The sequence below is a fragment of the Lagopus leucura genome, unplaced genomic scaffold (assembly GCF_019238085.1).
Source record: "Lagopus leucura isolate 7727_CA_CO unplaced genomic scaffold, USGS_WTPT01 Super-Scaffold_100001, whole genome shotgun sequence".
Taxonomy (NCBI): domain Eukaryota; kingdom Metazoa; phylum Chordata; class Aves; order Galliformes; family Phasianidae; genus Lagopus; species Lagopus leucura.
Genome location: NW_024962262.1, coordinates 82,717,934 through 82,734,998, shown reverse-complemented (window position 1 = coordinate 82,734,998; position 17,065 = coordinate 82,717,934). Strand labels below are relative to the sequence as shown.

The 17,065-nt window shown below is 35.4% G+C and overlaps 1 protein-coding gene across 1 annotated transcript in view; it reads left to right on the top strand.

Annotated features, from left to right (window-relative positions):
* ROBO1 (roundabout guidance receptor 1) overlaps window positions 1-17,065 on the top strand; it is a 130,649-nt gene that overhangs the window by 49,465 nt on the left and 64,119 nt on the right. The window contains exons 6-7 of the mRNA XM_042867424.1: window positions 12,898-12,906; window positions 15,596-15,720. Coding sequence (XP_042723358.1) covers window positions 12,898-12,906; window positions 15,596-15,720 — 134 coding nt within the window. The remainder of the gene's footprint in view (window positions 1-12,897; window positions 12,907-15,595; window positions 15,721-17,065) is intronic.

Genomic DNA, 17,065 nt, shown 5'->3' with positions numbered 1-17,065 from the left:
AAAGAAAGTTGGTTGGTTTGTCTGTTTGCTGATGATGTTTTCATGCCAGATTGCCCTTCAAAGAAAGGAAGTGTAAGTGGTAACCCCAGAAGACGTGTCTGTTTTAGGAGAGGGGCAGTCATTGTCTGACAAAAGTCTATGCAGTCAAACTGCTGTCCTGAACTAAACATGACATAAAACAAAAAGTACTGTAAGCTGTGCGCTTCAGGACACTTCTCAGGCCTTGGGATCGATCAGTGGCACTGCTAAAAAGATGATAGGTCCTGTGCTCATCATTTCTCAGGCCTCACATACTGATTGAACAGTATGTATTCTGCAGCCTGGGATTATCTAGGGTATTGAGAGGTGGAGATTGTAACACTGTGGCTAATTGAGATACCCAGGTGACAGGGATGTGTTGACAAGAGGTGATTAATAGTGAACCTGGTGTCTCACCAGGGAGTTAGCTGGAATCTAGCAGTACTTCAGAGTTAGCTGTAGCAGAATTGAACCTTTGGTTCATCACTGACCCCATTTGATCTAGCAGGCATTGGAGTACGGAGGACATGCCCTACAGTACATAGGGTACATACAGCTCCATACAAGTGTACGCTGCAGCATCTAAGCCAGGAACAAACTCTTGCTGTATCTGTGGACCAATAACTATCAGCTGAGATGATTAAACTGTACATACTGGGAGGCTAATGGTAGGAAATGCAGGAAGTCAAAGGAATATTTCCATTCCAGTGGCACCACCGTCACGGGTTCTGGATATTGGAATCAGTATTTAATCAGTATTTCCAAGCATAAAGATGCTGAATTTGGGGGATTATAAGTGTTTGCTCTCTCTGTGTGAGGTACAGCAGCTATATTTTTATTGTTATCTTTTATCCTTTTTTTTTCAGTTTCACTACTAGTACTAAACCAAGTTTAGATTTCACTGTTGACATCAAAGTTTGAACCCCTCACTTAGGATTTTACTGTTGCAGCTTAAAAGTCTTTCCATTCTAAAAGTTCTTTGTCAAGTTATCTGTATTTTCTTCCTGGAAAATTAAATAGTTAAGCAAATGTAATCCTGGTGTTGTTTATATTCTCTTAAAATTAGAGAGCTGCAGTCCACTGTTTTCATTTGGTATCAATATGTAGTGCATATGTAAGGCATCCGTAGACACTGCTGAAAATACATGGAAGAGTTTCGTTCAGGAGATGATTAATTATTAAATACCTAAATCAATACAAGCTGCCAGGAAGTAGCCTGGAGTACAATACGTTTTATTTTACTGATCTGTAATAAGTAGCTGATGTGCTCCAGCAAAGGGAAATGATGGCCAAAAGTGTATCTCTGGATCCACTGGAGTAATGTCTTAGTCTCTAGCACTAAGAAAATCAGCTATATTTATTGTGCACGTATGTAATGTACATGCAGGATGCTTTTAATGTTTTCTTGGAGATCACTATGATGTGTTTTGCTTAGTTTTATGCCTTGAAGCAAGACTGTAGAAATGATAATACAATTTAACTGAATCCCGTTTTCTGAAGATAAACAAAATTACCAAGAATACATGCCTGTTCTAAAAAAGAATTCATTTTACCATTAGTGGAAATAGCAATAAGCCTTCTTCAAAAACATGCAAAATTCACATTTAATCATAGAAATGCTTTTAAGTTAATCTAGCAATGAAAAGTTCTACATAGTTTTTCCTGCTTTCACTTGCTTTTCTCCTATTTGAAGTACCTAACTAGGCTTTAAAAAAAAAAAAAAAAATCCATTTTAATAAGCCTGTAATTTATGCTGAAATGAAGTTTACTCTCTGAAACAACTTGAAATTATGATTCCAGTGGAATTCCTCTTATGCTGTTGGCCAAGGGACCACTGTAACAATGACAGCATGGTTGCTGGTCATCAGGAAGAACAGGTTACATAGGCCAGTTGGAGAGGTCTTCATATGTTAGTGTTTCTTCGTTGGTCACCAGTTGGTTGGTAGTAAACAGCAATCTTTAAAATTATGTTCTTTTTAGCTCCTTTGACTCAAACACTGAATGTGAAAGAGCTAGTGATAGTTGTTTGTAGTGCCCTGACTAAAACATATCTCCAAATGCTGGCGCAGTAACCAAACACTGAATTGTAAATGTTGTTCAAAGGCACTGAGCATATTCAATGCTATCAATTTGGCAGGAAGATAGAATTCCTGAGGAAATTAGTTTGGCAAATTCTTGTTTTGCAGTGGTGATCTTTGATATCAAATTTATTTCAGCTTATGATGTTATTAATGTTAAGGTCAACAGACATTGCCTTACAGTGACAAGAACTTTCCATAAATGACTTCTGGCTGTGATTTTGTTGGGCTAGTCAACTGACAGGGAATTTTAATTTGAAAAGATGACACATGCATCAGGTCTGGAATTTCCTCCACTTTCCACCCCTCTTTGTATAAAGTAGCTTCAAGGCACAATATAGAGACATCTATTTAATTAGGTTTCTGGGTAGGGCTAGGAAAAAACTACCCAGAATGAAAAGAAATAGGATTTGCGCTTTTATCTGTCAGATACCATATAAATGTTTCCACTGTGTCAGGCTTCTGGTACACATTATAAATTGGTGCAAATGTAATTGGTGTATAGGCATCTGAGTTGCATACATTAAAGTAACAAAGAAAAAATCTGAATTTTTGTGATTTTTTTTTTTTTTTTTTTTTTAATGCTGTTGTGGTATATGGTGGCTATTAGGTGCTTCATCGAAGGCTTCACTGGGTCGTGGGTGGACTTAAACACTTGAATTTTAAAACAAGGATTTGGATTTGATTTAAAAAATCATACTTGTCTACTTGATCTCTCTTTATGCCACTTTTTCTCCTTTCTGAAAAACTTGATTTTAAGCAATGCGCTCTTACATCCCCATGAAGGAGAAAGAAAGAATAATGACTGTCTTGTGAAGTTCAGGAGTTCTTAATTAATAAATTTCTGGCAGGATAAATGAGAGGAATCGTCTCTTGTGATTTGTATAGCTTAAAGGGATAGCCTTTTCCCCGTTAATTACTGCTGTAAACTATGACAGTACTTCAGATTCCTATCAATGATCTGAGGAGTCTGACTGCAATCTATTTCTGGTGAGAGATTATAAATCTTAGAAGTTAATCAGAGGGAAACGAGGAAACTATCTCAAGAAGAGATTAGTGCCCTGAAGGTTCTTGTTCTACTGATGCAAGTGATGAGCACTGAGATTCCTGAAGCATTTGTAGAACTCAGGGAAAAGGAACCAGTAAATATTTGAGTGAAATTTAAAAAAAAAAAAAAAAAAAAAAACCACAGAGAGAGAGGGATTTATTGTTGCTTTAAATCCATGTGATGTATTTTGATAAATAACTGCTTTTGTGTTTTTTCTAGTTTATAACTAGAGTTTTTTTGTGGTTTTTTTTTTTTACATAGCATCCCATAACAATTAATGCAATTGCTTACAGGGAAGGGAAGTAATGCTTTACAACTTTAGAGAACCATTACTGCAGTTAAGTACTTTGAAACAAGAAGTTGGGACAGATGTTTCTCAGCAAGTAGAACAGGAGTCCAAATAATTTGGAGGGGCATTACTGCAGAAATATGTTGAAGCTAGAGGCTTTCTCCTGTGGAAAGGATTTAATTGAGGCCCCATCTGGAGTACTGCCTCCAGGCTGGGCCCCCAGCACAGGGAAGATGTGGAGCTTTTCGAAAGGGTCCAGAGGAGGGCCATGAAGATGATCCAAGGGCTGAAACACCACTCATATGAAGACAGGCAGAAGGAGCTGGGTTTGTTCAGTCTGGAGAAGAGAAGCTTGCTTAGAGACCTCGTTGAGGCCTTCTGGTATTTAAAGGGAGATTATAAACATGAGAGAAATCAACTTTTTATGTGGCTAATAGATAGTGTTAGGACAAGGGGAATTATTTTAAGCTAATGGAGAAGAGACTTAGGATTAGATGTCAGTGGGAAGTTTTTTACTGAGAGAGTGATGAGGTGCTGGATCAGGTTGCCCAGAGAGATTGTGGATGCCCCATCCCTGGAGGTGTTAGAGGCCAGGTTGGATGGGGCCCTGGGCAACCTGATCTAGTGCTTGATCTAGTGGCTGGCAACCCTGCTGCAACCTTGAGGTCCCTTCCAATACAAGCCTTTCTCTGATTCTATGTTGCTATATCTTTTAAGCTTTCTCTGCAGAGAATTTAAAAAGGTAGGTTTGAATTAAAAAATTCAGAACTCAATTAAAAAGTAGCAAATACTTTTTTGTAGTGTTTGCAATTTCCTAAAGCCCATGGCTAAGAAAAACTAAATTGTTTTTGTATCAAGCTTCACTATTGTAGATTCTGTGACTGCTACTGTAAAGATAACATTTCAATAATTCTGTCATTACAATAGACAAAGTAGTATTTTACTGCAAGTTGTTGTGCTTAGGGATTTGGGGATTTATGTATAAAATTAAGTAGAGTGCAAGGAATAATAACTTACTTTGGTTATTCATTAAATAATACTTCTTCTAAATGCTTATTCTGAAATAAATTTAGGCTTTATTAAATTATACTAAACATCTTCAAAAATGTAACACACTTTGGCTTTTTTTGTAACCAGTAAGTAATTTTGGTAAGGACTTACACAGTGATTATAATGCACTCCCTTATTTTTGTAATATTATGTGCATAATTAAAATCAGTCATCTCTGTGAATTACTTCTTGACAAAAAATACTGACTTGTAACAGCAATGTGTTCAAACATTATTATGCTAAGCTGTCTGAGGCACTGTTTGTGTCTATGGATTATGTTTTGTTTGAACACTAAAATAATTCATCGTTAGGTGCTGAATAACACTCAAGAACAAATATAGGTAATAAAGTGTCTTGCAGCCTTTATGTGCAAGCTATGTTACCTGGTAGGCTTAGTATGAGGAGCTTACAGTGCAAGAAAAAAACATCTTAAACTGATAGACATCAAATACTCTCATGTTCTCAGTGGAAGAAAAACGCACATTTCTTTTGTCCCAGTGACCACACATGAACTCGTATGGTTTGGGGTGATTTTTTCTTTTCATTTGATTATGGAATAGGGTGAGAGAAATAATAATTAAAAAAAAAGGTCTGAGTGCACGTCGCATTGTTTGCTGTCTCATCATAAATACCCACTGCTCTCTAAACACAGCTCTGGGGGGCATTTTCTTTTCTTTTACATCTTTCAGTGGCATATAGGACTTGCATTTACTCAAATGGAACAGCTGCTCTCACTTTTGAAACAGTTAAGGTAGCACACTGATTCTTGGATCTCAGGACAGAGGAAAAAGTCAGCCAAGAGTTCTGCTGCAGTCCAGTCTTCCATCAACAAGAGTTGATGGACTTCTCTGTACCTCTCCTTTGAGTTATTGGGTGCTCAAACTGTGTCATTTTCTCTCAAAGAGTGTAACTAACTGAAATAAAAATAGAACTCTGAACTTATTTGCTAATATCTCTAGACAACCAAATCTGCAGCAGTACTTCATTTCACGCTACTAGTCATTTTGAAAGCATCGCAGTCTTTCGGCAGAGGTGAACCACTGATTCACTGTATGAGAAACAGACAGTGAATTTTTTTATTTTTGTTTTTGCAGATTGTATTTAATTCTCTCTGTAGCTTGTTCCCTTTTCAACATGCCTAACAGTAAAAATTACTAGTACCTATTGGTTGTTTCCATTGTATTGAGTTCTTAAATCTTGCAATTTTTTCTCTAATTAAAAATTAACGCATCCTGAATGCCTTGCACATAAAACATCAAAAAAGTAAGTTTGGATTTTAGCATCCCTTTTGTAGACTTGAGTTGCCTGTATGTGAGAACGTGTTGTCCCATGTGAGAAGTCCAGATTCCTTTTGAAAAAGTATCTATTTCATTTGGCATGCCTTACTGAGCATCACCTATAAAAAATAACATTTTGTAGATATCAGAAGTTGCTTCACTGTGGAGGTTTATTGTCCTTCCATTTTTAGTGTGTGCGTAGAGTCCATTGATCAGAGGACTTGGGCCATTTCTTGCAGATAGCTTTAACTTATTAGAAGGTGGTCGCTATGGATTAAATACCTTTTTCAAAGAAGAAGACTGCTGTCATAAACCACTTGGGGAAAAAAATCACGTTCCATTTCCTTTTCTGTTCTACTATCTTTTATTATAAGTAAAAAAAAATGCAACGGAAAGCTTCTAAGAATTCTTTAAATAGTATCCAGCCATCATATTCTTTTTGTACTTCTGCACAGCTTATTTAAAATGTGTCTATCTCTTTTCACTCTTTTAAAAGGCTTTAGTATAAATATTTGTAGCCACGACTACTTAGATTGCAGCAGTGCCTAGAATTACCTCCGTTCTTTTTAAACAGAGGGGAAGACAACTCTTCTTCAAAAGGGAGCAACTGGGTAACAGGACTCCACAGTTTACTGCATTGCTCCAGTTTTAAAATGGATGGTATTAAGCCTCTCGTAAGCGCTCCCTCTAAATTGGCTTTAGTTTATATGATGTTTTAGGAAGAGTAAGAACAAGGTAGGGGGAAGAGAGAGTAGGAGAGGAACTTCTGGAAGGACTTAAATCTTTGCCCTCTCTCTGCATTCTACTCCCCATGTTTCAGAGCTCTCCTGTCACCTTGAGTTGCTGACTGCAGAGTTTATAAATGTTATAAACTGAGAGTATTGCATGAATTAACCAGAGAAGTGCTGCCTTTGAAAACCACACTGCAAAATCTCATTCCACATTTCTGATTTTATCATAGAAACCTTCATTGACTCCTGCAGAAAGAGAGATTATGAACTTTTTGATTTTGCATCAGCAAAATCAGTTGTAAATCAAAAAATCTTGTGTAAGTACATTGTGTGCCCAGATTTTTGCAATGGGTTTTTCTCAGACATGCACATGTACACACTCACTTGTGTAACCTCATTCATCTTGACTTTTTAAAGGTTTTTTTAGGGAACATTTGCTGTGAAGCAAATATTAATGTGATATAATTTCACAACAGACAGAGCACTGGATTTTACCATCTAGTTCAATCAATTTGAATTTGGAAGGAAAAAAAAAATCACCTCTTAGCCCAAATTCAATTTTAAAGGCTATATTTGTACTGATAGAACAAAGAAACAGCGCTTGCTTTTTTCTTCGTGAGACCTCTTTCTCTTAGCATGTGTTAGCTCTACTGAGTCCACAATCCCCTGCACTTTTTCTCTGGGTACCCAGCCATCAGGTGTAAGCCCTTGACCTCTGCTCAGTCTGAAAATATGTTCTGCTAGCCTGGTCAGAGTAAGCAGCATGATGGTGTGGCTGCACAGGCTTCGGTGTCTGACTGTCTCATGGCTGCTATCATGGAGTGCAGCAGGTAAGCGTGAAGAGAAGTGCAACAGGCAGTCCGTAATGCCCAAGGGGTGGCATGGCCATGTCAGGCCTGCTGCCAGGTTACGCCCGGCACATAGGAGGTCTTCACTATTCTGCTTCAAGGGAATGTGAGTCAATTGCAAACGAGCAAACAGAAGGAAAGAAATGAATTTTTTAAAAAGCCTGTTGTGAAATATGTTGAGTAGCACAGTAGCTAATTGATTCTGAGATTTAACTTTCTGTGCACTAAGCTGAAACTTTACTATGGGTTTCTGGATTTCCTACACTGATTCTTCTATCATAAGTGTTTATCCTAATGCTCAACCAGCAGTCTTGTTTTTTAATTTAATTCTCTTACCGTTATAGAAAATAATCTATTTCTCTTCCCCAGTTATTTTAGATTTTTATCTTCTCCTCTTTGCTCATTTGAAGTTACAGTAGTCACTTGTTTGTATAAACTCAAAAAGTACTTATCTGAGACATCAGCAGCAACTCAAAACAGAATTTTTCTAGTATCATAAATTTAATTGACTGTGATCTCTCTATTACTGGAGTTTGGGATTGCTAGTCATCACTTTTAATTTGCAACATCAGAAATACACTTGTAAACATTCTGCTTCAACCGAATGGGGTTGTGGCATACTTGGAGCCAGACTGTTAGACCTTTCCTCAGAAGTCTGTACTGCACTATATCACACTTCATGCCCTGGGGCTATGTACTTTGTACGCATTCCTGGCAAGTATGGCTGTCCCAGTCAAGTCTTATAAAAAGGTGAATTTTAGCAGAAAATCTGTGAATATATAATATATTTTATATATGTATCTAGACTTCAAGAAGTGACAGTTGTTACTACAAAGACTAATGAGGATGGAAAGGGATACACTCCAATTCTTTTGTAATGTGTCTGGTATTATTTTCCCATGTTTTTCACAGGTTGTAGCTAGGAGGCAGCTGAATGACAACATTTATATCTTTTTGAGAACAAGAGATTTTGAGCTTCGTTTATTTCTCTGTGAGAAGTAATACTGCAAAGAAACTTGCATATCAAGGATAATGGGTTCTTCATATTGCTTTGATAAGAACCTTACAATCACTGGAAAGGAAGGAGATGAAATGTCACATTGTCTTAATAATAGTTTTTGCAAAGCACTGATGTAAATTTCTGTTAGGTGTGTAGCAGGAAGGCATTCAGTGGACCTTGTTCAGATACTGATTCTCTGAGAATTTGTAACATTTTTTTGAAAGTAAAAGGTTTCATAGTTTAGCAGATTTAACAGTGAAACATATTCATGAGTAGACAAAGTTGGCAGCTTTTTAGCTATTTGTTGTTATTAGAAAAAGAATTGGAAAAGAAAATCTTCAGACTTTCTTAAATTTTTTTTTTAAGAGTAACAGGACTCGGATCAGTATGCAAAGCATATACAAACACTTCCTCTGCATGTAACGCCAGTACCCAAACTTTCATTACTTTTCATATAGAGATTATAAACATCTGAGTTCAAAAAGGTTTCAGCCGTTCTGGAAAACTGCAGTGTTTCATTACAAATAATACAGCTAATATCTATCTCTGTTCTATTTCTATTACTTACTCTGGGGTTTCTCTTTTTACCATGTATAGTCTCATCCTGGCCAATCATGTCGTCAGTGCAAGCTACCCAAGCTCTTCATCCCATCTCCTACCAGTTTGTTTCTACAGGCATATTCTACCACTGGTATTTTGTGTTTGAACTAGGATTAATTTATCACAAAATTAATTGAAAGTATTCCAAATATCATTGTGGCTGCATTTTCCTAGATTAATCGTATGCTTAAGGATTTAATTAGAGGATAAAGACTGCCTATTACCTTGATTATTGCATGTAATTATTGACCTGTAGATTGTGGTTGTTTGATTTCTCTGGTGTAGAATTATACAGTCTTGCTACCTTTTTTTAGCTTCTACATGCTGTAAAGGTGTAAAGTGGTTCTTGAATGCATAAAGATTTTTATTCAGATAATCAAAAAGGAAATACACTGAGCTTAAATTGAATGTATTAAGCTTATGTCAGCTGAATAGCAAGATACTGAGAACCTAGGAAGGTATTCATAAGTAGTAATAACAGTACATAATGAGCATTTAATATGCAGAAAAAACACTGTTCAGTAATTATCTACCACCTTAATCCCTGAATTTCAAAAAGTATTTATTAGTATAAATGAATGAACATTTCTATCACTTTACTCTTTTTGAGGTAGATAATTCCTATCACAGCTTTTGGAGTGAGTTACTTGATTGTTGTAGATTGCCCTATATTGACTAAAAAGAAAAAAAAGGAGACAACTCTGTAATGTTTACTTCTAAATTCTAAGGAACTGATGAATTTTAGGGAAATTCTTCTTCAACATTTGATTTCACCTTTGTGAAAAGAATTAAAAAGAATTAGAAAATGTATTGTTTGGAGATGAAGATATTATGTTGAGGTCTCATATGTGCATACATCTTCTGCGGAAAGGCTAAGAGAATGGTTCGTACTCAGTTGAGTGGAGAGGTAGAACATAACAGCAGCCCCCAGTACCTGCAGGGAGATTGTCAGAGAAACAGAGCCAGGCTTTTCACAACAGTGCATGGTGCAAGGACAAGCGTCAGGTTGAAAGTTGAAGATGAAAACAGGGAGGTTCAGGCTTGATATAAGGAGAAAATTCTTTGCTAGGTGAACAGTCAGGTAATAGAGAAAGTTGACCTGACAAGTTATTCATTCTCAATTCATAGAAATTTTCAAGACCCTACTAAATCAAGCCCTGTGCAACTTGGTCTCACTCCACATCCCAGCACTGCTTGAGCAAAAGTTTGGAGTAGAAGCCTCTGGAGATTGTTTCTAACCTAAATATCCAGTGATCCTCCACTACTTCACTGATCAAATACGTACTTGCTCCACTAACTGTACTTGTCTGTAGTTTGAGTCCTAAAACTACAAATTCCTATTCCTGAAATAACAGTAGTCCCAGTGAGGATGATAGAATTGCTGGTGAGAAAGACATCAGAATATCATGTCACAAGTTTGGAAACTGTTTTTCTTTTCTTTTGTATTCAATGACCAAGCATGTCTTTCCTGATAAACTTAACTTCAGTGAAATTATTTGAAAGGCAATAATATTATTCCTTTGGTATTTGTGGTTTCACATGCTATTGTCCTGATTTTACGAGCAAGCTATTCCCCTTACTGTCCTGTGAAAGCCATAATTGTTGTCAAATAAAGTATGCTATAACAGAATAAAAATGACTTACTATTCAGTTTCAGTAACTTTAAACATCGATAGTATATATATATATATATATATACACGTATATATATATACTACCGATATATATATATATATATACATATGCATATATATCAAAGGAAGAAAGTAGTTTTTGTTGTAGCTGTTTCTGTTATTGTTCTTTTAAACCACATCATTTCCCTCTGACAGAACTGTTGTAAAATTTTTTAAGAATGTTCACCCCTTGCAGAGGCCACAGATTTGCAACCAATGTGATGCCCTGTTTCTACAGAGATTTATTTTCATGTATCAGTATTCCCTGTTTTTACAGGTGGGCAAAAAAGGATATTTTCTCAATAAGATTATTTTTGACATACAATAACAACATCAGCTGGTAAAAAAAATAAAGTGGAAATTCAGAACTTAAAAGTTAATTTAATTTATAGAAATGTAATTGAGCAACCAAAAGAGATTTCTATCTGTGAGAAATTTCATGTGAGCTTTCAGAAGAAGGCTCGGGCAGCTTTGCTTTGCTGCCAGGAAAGCTTATCTTTTTTTTTATATTTTTTTTTTTTTATTTTTTTTTTTGCATTTATTAAGTAGTGGAAAATTGGTAATTGAGAGTGCAATCCTCTGTGCAGGAGTTACATCCCATTATGTCTCTTATCAGACTAGTCCATATAGAATATGAGCTGTGTTCTATGGAGAAACGTTTCTAATTCCAGAGCACATCAAACTGTAATTGCAACTTTAGTAGAGAGCTTTTCAGTTAAAAAGTGGTTACTGTGCCATATAAATACACGTGATGAAGAAGCTAGGAGCTCAGTCCTGGGGACAAGTATATTGCTATTGGGAAGTCTTGTCTATCATTTCTTGGTCACCCCTCATATGAATTGTAGATTGGCCAGGACAGTCTGAGCAGAGTAATACACACTGATTTTCTCTTGGAGAAATACTGAACTCACACACTTTAAGATGGCTTACGATTCCTTTAAATTGTTGAATGAGATTTTTAAAGCACACTTCAAGATTCCTTAAATTAGAAATAATAACTTTGAAAAATGTGCGTTTTGACTTCCTCTGTTTGGGACTGTGTCCTAAAAAAATGCCACTAATAACAGAAAAAAATAATTCTCTATTTGAGTAGGATTTTACACCTTTGGTTGCAGCTTCTTGACGTGATCCAGGTTTCAGCGTAATAGCTGATTCTCTTACACCTGGAGTCCTGTGTTTATTTGAACTGTAAGCCAGTATTCTACACGTCTAATGAATTTTGACAGAGTGGATATTATTGGTTTCCTCTGTACATTTTATCAGCGGATGGTATATATACACTCAATATATAAGTGAAACAGTTGTTGTTTTACTCTCAACTTAAAGGGACCCAAGTGTTGAAAGGCTTATTTGATTTTATATTCTCTTTTGCCAGTATCTGTATATATTTGAGTAATGCATTATTTTTACATTTTTTTATTTGGAATCTGCTATTTCAACTAGTGATTTTTTGTTGGAACTTTTTTCAGGATTCTTTTTACAAGTGAAAATAGCCTCCCAATATCTTTGTCATTTACTATTAGATAATTTACCACTAGAAGATTTCTGTTGAGAAATAAAGTGCTTCATGACAGATCTCAACTTTTGAGTACTTTCATGAAATTGAGATTTTTAGTAGGAAAAGAAAGGTTAAGAATCATTTATAAATTAATTTCAATTCTGGTTTACTTTGCATTTGCAGTTTAATACTGAGCATTTTGACCTTGGTACAGCAATTTTATACTGAAAAGATTGGCATGGAGGGTAAATGCCTCAGCATCTTGTTAATTTTTGAGTGAGCTTCAGTTGTGATAGCTGTTAGCCTCAGAAAAGCATTTTGCATTTGTAGATGTTTCTATGCTTTAAAAGGGGTATAAATGTCGGTGTTCCATTTCAGCAATGTTGCAAATCGATGTTTACTGGATATTTCAAGTTAATTTTACCATGCAAAGAAATAATAATATATTTTAAAAAGAAGTTTTTCTCAATGGTCCCACAAGAAATGGAAGGATCTGGAAAAGAGCCCAAGTTGTCTGACCATTATTTTAGTATGTTGCCTATTTTACTTTCCAGCCTGCTTTCAGTATGATTGAGAGATCTATTTAAAAATAAAATAGAAAATTTGTGATTCAGCATTTTTAACCTATTTTTCATGTAACAGAATATATGCATACTTTCTAAGGTCCTTACCAAAGGTCTTTTTCTTTTTCTTTTTTTTTTAAATTTTGCTTTACTCTTTGCTTTGTTTCATGTCTATTCAATTTTATTTATTCCATGTTTTCTTTTTGTTTTGTTTTTGTTTTTAGTTGTGTCTGGTAAGTTGAAATTTTATTGGCCATCTTCTAATCATCGTATCACTGTGACGGGAACATCTCCCCTTCCCATCCATTCCCTTCCATGTCCTTCAACCAATCAACTCCCATCTTTTACTTGTTATTGACAAGAAACATCGCACAGAATAAATTCTGCATGAAGTATGGGTAACTTAATGACAAAGAGAAAGGTAATGGGTTGCTAACTTTTCTGTTTGTATGTGATATGGTGATTCCAGTCATAATGTCTTCTGTCATCAGTGCCTGCATTAGTTGAACTTGTGTTCTACAAAAGAAAATTACTTTTATTTGAAAGGTCTCAAAGATAGAAATATTTTCCTTAAGTGGATTATTAACTCATCATCTTTTATAGTACATTCATAACAAGTCACTTGTTTGTGTGACCCAAGGTGTGAAAGCAAACTGAATTTAAAAAAAAATTCTGTTGAAATTGCTTCCAGTGCAGGAAAAACAATGAGGAGAATTTATGAAAGTTTCATTTAACCCTCTCTTAATTCTTCAGAAACTGAAGTGAATAGGATTTCCATTATTTACTTTAACAGGAATAGATTTAGAAGACTACAGATATGCATCGTATGCATAAATATTTTGAATAATATGCATGTGAAGTGCATATTTAGAGTAATACATAGAGGCATATACTAATTTATATTTCATAAATTCTACCATGGTTACCTGGGAAACTACATTTTCCATCTTTTTTGTTTGTTTGTTTTCAGTAGTCCTTGAACAATAATCTTCAGGTACTGTAATCACAGGCTTTCAGCTATTTCTCCAGTGGTGACAGCTGTTTGTATGTGCATAAACTGTATTTATTCTCAAGTTCAGCACAGTCTTCAACCTGATAAATCATATGCACTAGCACAGAACTGAGAAACTTTTGGTTCTGTTCTGAGTGGTATTATGTCACAAACGAGTACAGAACCAGACAAACCTTTATTTAACTCTATGCTAAATTTATTCTTGTTATTAGAATTCCAACAGCATAATGACGGTGCTTCACCCTCATCTCCATTTTCTCAATCACACCTTACAACCCACTGGTAAACCCCCAACAGCTTCACTTTCCATTCTAAATTAAACATGCTATCATGTCAGAATCTTCCCATATCACCCTCCAAGACATTGACTGAATGTTTCAGAGCTTAATGTTTTGAAGTTTGCTAATTGTTTTAGTTCAATTACACCTTAACATGATGTAGTTTTTTATCTAAGATAAACCTGGGAAGAGCAGCATTTACATCTAAATGTAAATACAAGTATGTCAAGCATTAAAAGTTCCCTCAAATCAAGAGAGTGATAGGAACAGTATAGTCTACATTGAACTCTGTAGAGAGAAGAGACACAGGCAAAGAGGAGCAGATAACTGCAAGTATTGGCCCACTTGAACACTGAAAGCAATTTTTTTAGAAAGAATTTTATGAGTGAATACTGAATGAATTCAGTAACAGTAGAAGTCTCAGTTACTTGATTTTAATTAAACACATTGAGCATCTTCAAAAGACATAATTTGCACCCCTTCTGAAGAAAAGCTTATAAATACAAAGATGTCTTACAGGAAAAATAAAAACAGTCAGGTTATTAAAGTCAAATTCAAAGCATCTGCATTATTCTCAACCCAAACAAGAGAGGGAGATTAATTGGTTTTGGACAGATGATCAGAAGGCATTGGAACTGAATAGACACTAAGTAAACGGACTTTCATTTAGTGCACATTATTAAAGGAGTGAGAGTGAACAGCCTAAAACAAAGCTGGATTTATTCTCCTGTGCTAGACCCAACAATGTAACTAATGCTGTCAACTATACCAGTTTTTTTCAAGGTGACTGACATAATTTTTTGACATTCTATTTACTACTGGATGAAGTGGTTGCTGAAGTCTGTATAAATCAGTTTGAACAATGCTGGCACTATTTATAATGTTAGGCTGAGCAGATGTTTCAAATTTGCCTTCATTTGCATATATATTTTGTTTGAACATGTCCATGCCTATGTAAATGAGGAAAACATGCAGTTCTGCTGTTGCCTTAAATTCGTTCCTCTTCAGTAATTGAATTGAAGATTTTAAAAATGGTTATCATTTGTTAAATAGTATTTCAAGGGCTTTTGAGTAAAGCTGAAAAAATTTTGAGACCTCAACTGCGTCAGAAGTCTCTTACATAAACAATGAAAGGCTTTTTCTCTCGTAAATCGATGACTTTCGCACATGTAAACCTGAATTCATAATTACTAAACAGGGTTTATTACAGCCCTTAACAAAATGTGGGCTGTGGGCTAGCCAGTTGTTCAGATATTTCTCAGATGTGACTTCTGGCCTTTCCCTTCTCTTAGAAACCAAATTCTAATTGATTTGTTCAAACTGGCGTTTGTTGCTGTGGGAGTTATCTCACTAAGTCTGTGGGACTTAATTTCTTGTACTGCTGGCCACTAGTAATAATCAAATGGTGTGCAGCCAGAATTCAGAAACAGCAAAGGCAGTCTGAACGCTGATGAAGCTGTGACTGTTAGAGGTTGATGAGTCTTGATCCTGTCTCTCCATGTTGAAGACACTTGAATGCTGTAGTACACACTATTTAAAGTCAGAAGTCCAATCATGGCTTTCACATAAGCTAGCTTCAGTCTTCTGACTGTAGTGTAGTTATTTTTTTTTAATGATGTTTTCTTTTTTCAGAGCCTCCACAGTTTGTCGTAAAGCCTCGTGATCAGGTAGCTGCATTGGGAAGAACAGTGACTTTCCAGTGTGAAGCAACTGGGAACCCTCAGCCAGCCATCTTTTGGCGGAGGGAGGGGAGTCAGGTAAAGCAGACCTCCTGCTCATTCTTTCTGGCACTTTCTTGAAGGGATATTATGCAAGTGAAAAATGCTTAAATTCTTGTATTTAGGTTGTGGAAAATGGCTCCAGAGCCTGCAGATGTTTGATATTTCTTCTCTACTTCTAAGGCACATGCTAATGTGCCTAATGCTACGTGATGTCAACTTTTCTATAAAGAATATCTGGGTTTTGTTTAGTCTCCAGTTTTCTCCATAAATGTAAAAATAAATTCATGAAGCAAGTAGAAATGTTCCGTGAAATAGAAATACATACCAGGAAGAAATTTCAAGAGACAAAAAGATTACTAATGCTAAAGTTTGCTTTAACTCCCATATACACCTAAATTTTTAGAAAATTTGGCTTATTATGGTGCAGATATTAGTTTGCCAGATACATATTTCAATCTGGTAAATAAATGGTTTGCTTTATCTTAATCATTACCTGAATAGGACAACAACTTGGAACTAAGGAGATCTGTTTTTCCAGAGTCCATTGGCTCACAGGTCTCACCTGAAGAGATCACTTTTTCTCCCAGCTTCCTTATTTGAATGTGAGGGAAAAATGATTTTCAGTTTCTTTGTAAAGAATCTTGAAAGCCATTGAATGAAATGAGATATAATGTATAGCAAAAGAATCACAGTTTTTTGTTGTTTTTTTTTTTAAGAAGGAATGTGATGAAAAATATTCTTTTTTTTTTGAATATGTCTCTTTAAATGCGTAAGTACAAAGCTAGTAAGCAAATTCAGAGGATAATCTCTAATTATATAAGTGTGCTGGTACAATTTACGTTTTTGTATGACCTAGATTTCTTTGCTAACAGTTGTTTAGTACATAATTTTTTTTTTACTTAATTTTCACTGCTCTGAGTGGTGACCACTTTTAGTGAATGGAGGAAATGGAGAAGGAGGTCAGTAGACTGGGGTTTGCTAATAATAAGGTAGATTAATAATAAAGTTTAGTGCACCATTCTTTCAGACGATTTTTGGAAATTCAAAATAAAGTTAAGCAAGGGAGATGAGAAGTAGCCTTGTTCAGCCAAAGGTATAAATTTTAAACCAATATTTGATTTAACAGACTTACTGTTTTGTTTGCAGTTTGATTTCAGACCATTGTTGGTAAAATACCATGCTCTTCATACCAAAACTATCCATCTAACTAGAAACTGGCTTAAGATTAAATTATGTATTACAAGGTTTGTTATGGAATATAGACACTATGATTACAGAAACCCAAGCAGCATCTCTTTAAAAAAAAAAAAAAAAAAACTGTCTTTGGAAGTTGAAAGCTATAATCCAAATAAGTAAACAAGTATTTGCATTTGAAATGCAA